General features: G+C 41.6%; 1 protein-coding gene across 1 annotated transcript; it reads right to left on the bottom strand.

Annotated features, from left to right (window-relative positions):
• Positions 1–307: 307 nt before the first annotated feature.
• On the bottom strand, positions 308–2,077 carry LOC112769641 (protein FAR1-RELATED SEQUENCE 5-like). The gene is made up of 3 exons (XM_025814128.1): positions 1,083–2,077; positions 522–915; positions 308–361 (listed from the first exon to the last, which is right to left on the bottom strand). Exons 1-3 carry the CDS (start codon positions 2,075–2,077, stop codon positions 308–310), a joined length of 1,443 nt encoding a protein of 480 aa, XP_025669913.1.
• Between the last annotated feature and the right edge of the window lie 468 nt (positions 2,078–2,545).

Here is a 2,545-nt window from a genome sequence, read left to right as displayed (position 1 = left end):
CAATAACAAAAGATAAGGAAAGAATAACCTGCCTTAATAATGCCTAACATCAAAATGAAGAAGCCATGACAGGAATAGAACAAACTACTTACACTCAACACCAAAAGTATTGCCTCAAAAAAGTCTCATCCATGAGAAAACCATCACATAAAAACCAATGTTGACATCACATAACCTACCACAAAAATGAATAAATTGACAACACAACCAGAATCATTTACATTGGACAACCAAGGTAAAAATATGTAAATTTTTTCTAATCACCTAAAGACTTCAATCACATGTAGTCATGTCCATCAACCTAGTTTCATCGTGACCTCTTTCCGAAATTATAAACTGGCCTACAGCCGGATCCACCATCCTGCAAACAAATAAATCGCTTGTGCAATCAAATTCTATAGTTCAAAACATTAATGCACTACAACTATCATGACATAAGTAACAAGTAGAAATGTCAAGCATTACCACATCAGGCGCATATGGATCACCAGAATCATAGGAATTAATCAACACATACAAACCTCATCAACAACATCGTCATTCATGGCAGTACAATTTCTTCTGTCGTGGCCTAATCCGAGGCACAGCCTACAACGCCTCCCATTATTGGCATTTGTGCTCCCCCGAGGTGCACCCTTGGACCTGATAACCTTTGGGTCGAGAATGTGAGTTTCATCCACCCTTGCTTGAACACGACTACTCCTTTGCCCTGTGCCACCTAGAGATTTAAACTCCATCGACATTCTGGCAACCTCTGTCATGGCAGTGTTGTATGTTTCCGTGCATTGCGCGGCTGTAAAACACAGCGACAGGCAGGCACTCCACAATGCACCGTATCTAACGCGAAATCCATCCGTGGGATTGACTGAGGCATGCTGACTATTACTATCGGCGACCTTGGCATCTTTGCACCACCTAGGCAAGACCAATTGGCTCGGCAAATCTTCTTTCTCTAGCTCTTTCAGGACACAAAATATATGGCAGCAAGGTATCCCTAATTTCTCCTACAACTTACAAGAACATTCATACTTATCACAACTTCTATCCACGAAAACCGAGTACACATGATGGGCTTTCAATACTTTCGGAACATGAACTTCTCGGTGCCACCGATACTATCCCTGTGCAACACTAATAATGCCCTAACTCCCTCGATCTGTTTTTGCATCTCATAGAATATTTTCCTCATGTAGAACATGCTCATAGATTTTTCCAATGTTTCAAGACCCATTGTCAACACTGGATTTGAGTAAAGAGTCTTGTAATCTGCAATGAACTCGTTATTCCGGTAATCCTTAACTACTCGATCCAAGTTCTCGACCAACTCAAGTATGCAATTCTTCGACTTGATAAATTTCTTAAGTGATGAATTAATACCCTCGCACCGAGAAGTGGTTCGAATGCCGGCACAAAACTTCTCACACAAATAAGCATTTGCCCACATCTCTCTCTTTTCGTATGTCTTTGCGACCCAATCGTTGTCCTCTAAACCGAATGACATGATCATGTCCACCCAATATTTCTCAAACTCTTCCACATCAAAGTGATCATACACAACAGTCTTAAACGCAGCACAAAAATTTTTGTCCTTGATATTAACAACTGCATTTCGAGCAAGATGCCAGGTGCATAGTCTATGTATTGCATTAGGGAATTCACATCTAATGGCCTCTCGCATGGATTCATCGTCATTTGTGACAACGACTTTCGGCTCCTTGTGCCTCATTACTTCTAAGAAGCTACTTAACAACCATTTGTAGGACGAAATCTTCTCGTCCTCTAGCAAACCAAACCCAAAAATAATTGTCTGTCTGTGATGGTTGGTGCCCGAAAATATCACAAGAGGTCTGTTATATAAGTTTTTTCTGTACGTTGAGTCAAATACTAACACATCACCAAAGCATTCATAGTCACGCTGCATGTTATCATCTGACCAAAATAGGTGCCCAAGGTGCTTCTCAACGCAATAAGAGTATTGCACAACTGCCATCGGATCCAACTCAGCCTTGCCCTTTAAGTAGCTTATTGCTGCGACTGCATCTCCCTCGACGATCCTAGATTGCCTAACTCCATCCATATAATTATACAAGTTCTTACTTATGAAGTTAAGATTCCGATATCCACCACACATGTGGGCAAGAAGCCCATTATTTGAGTTGTTTGGAACCCAGCTTCATGCATGCTATGTATATGCGCTTTGTGCCCTTCTGGGATCTTTCTATGTGGAGCTATGACATTAGTGAACTCTTGGGGCGCCAATTCGTGATTATGTTCCTTGACCAATGTTTTCGTCCGCCATTTCCCACAACTTTTGTCCAGAAACACCACAAGCTTGGCATTGCAATTCGTTCTCATCTCCGGTTTATGAGTCATTTTTCTGTCAACTCGCTCGTAATGCTTCTTTTCACGCAGCCCTTGCCGATTGCAGTAGAAAAACTTCCTAACAATATTCCCCTCCTCGTCTTTAATAGAATCTCCCTTTCGCACTGCAAAACCAATACCCTTTGCATACGCGACATAGCTTGCATACGCATCTCCAATCCCA

This window comes from Arachis hypogaea, chromosome 18 (assembly GCF_003086295.3).
Source record: "Arachis hypogaea cultivar Tifrunner chromosome 18, arahy.Tifrunner.gnm2.J5K5, whole genome shotgun sequence".
Lineage (NCBI taxonomy): Eukaryota > Viridiplantae > Streptophyta > Magnoliopsida > Fabales > Fabaceae > Arachis > Arachis hypogaea.
The sequence above is the reverse complement of the archived record's forward strand: the minus strand, read 5'-3'. Positions and strand labels throughout refer to the sequence as shown.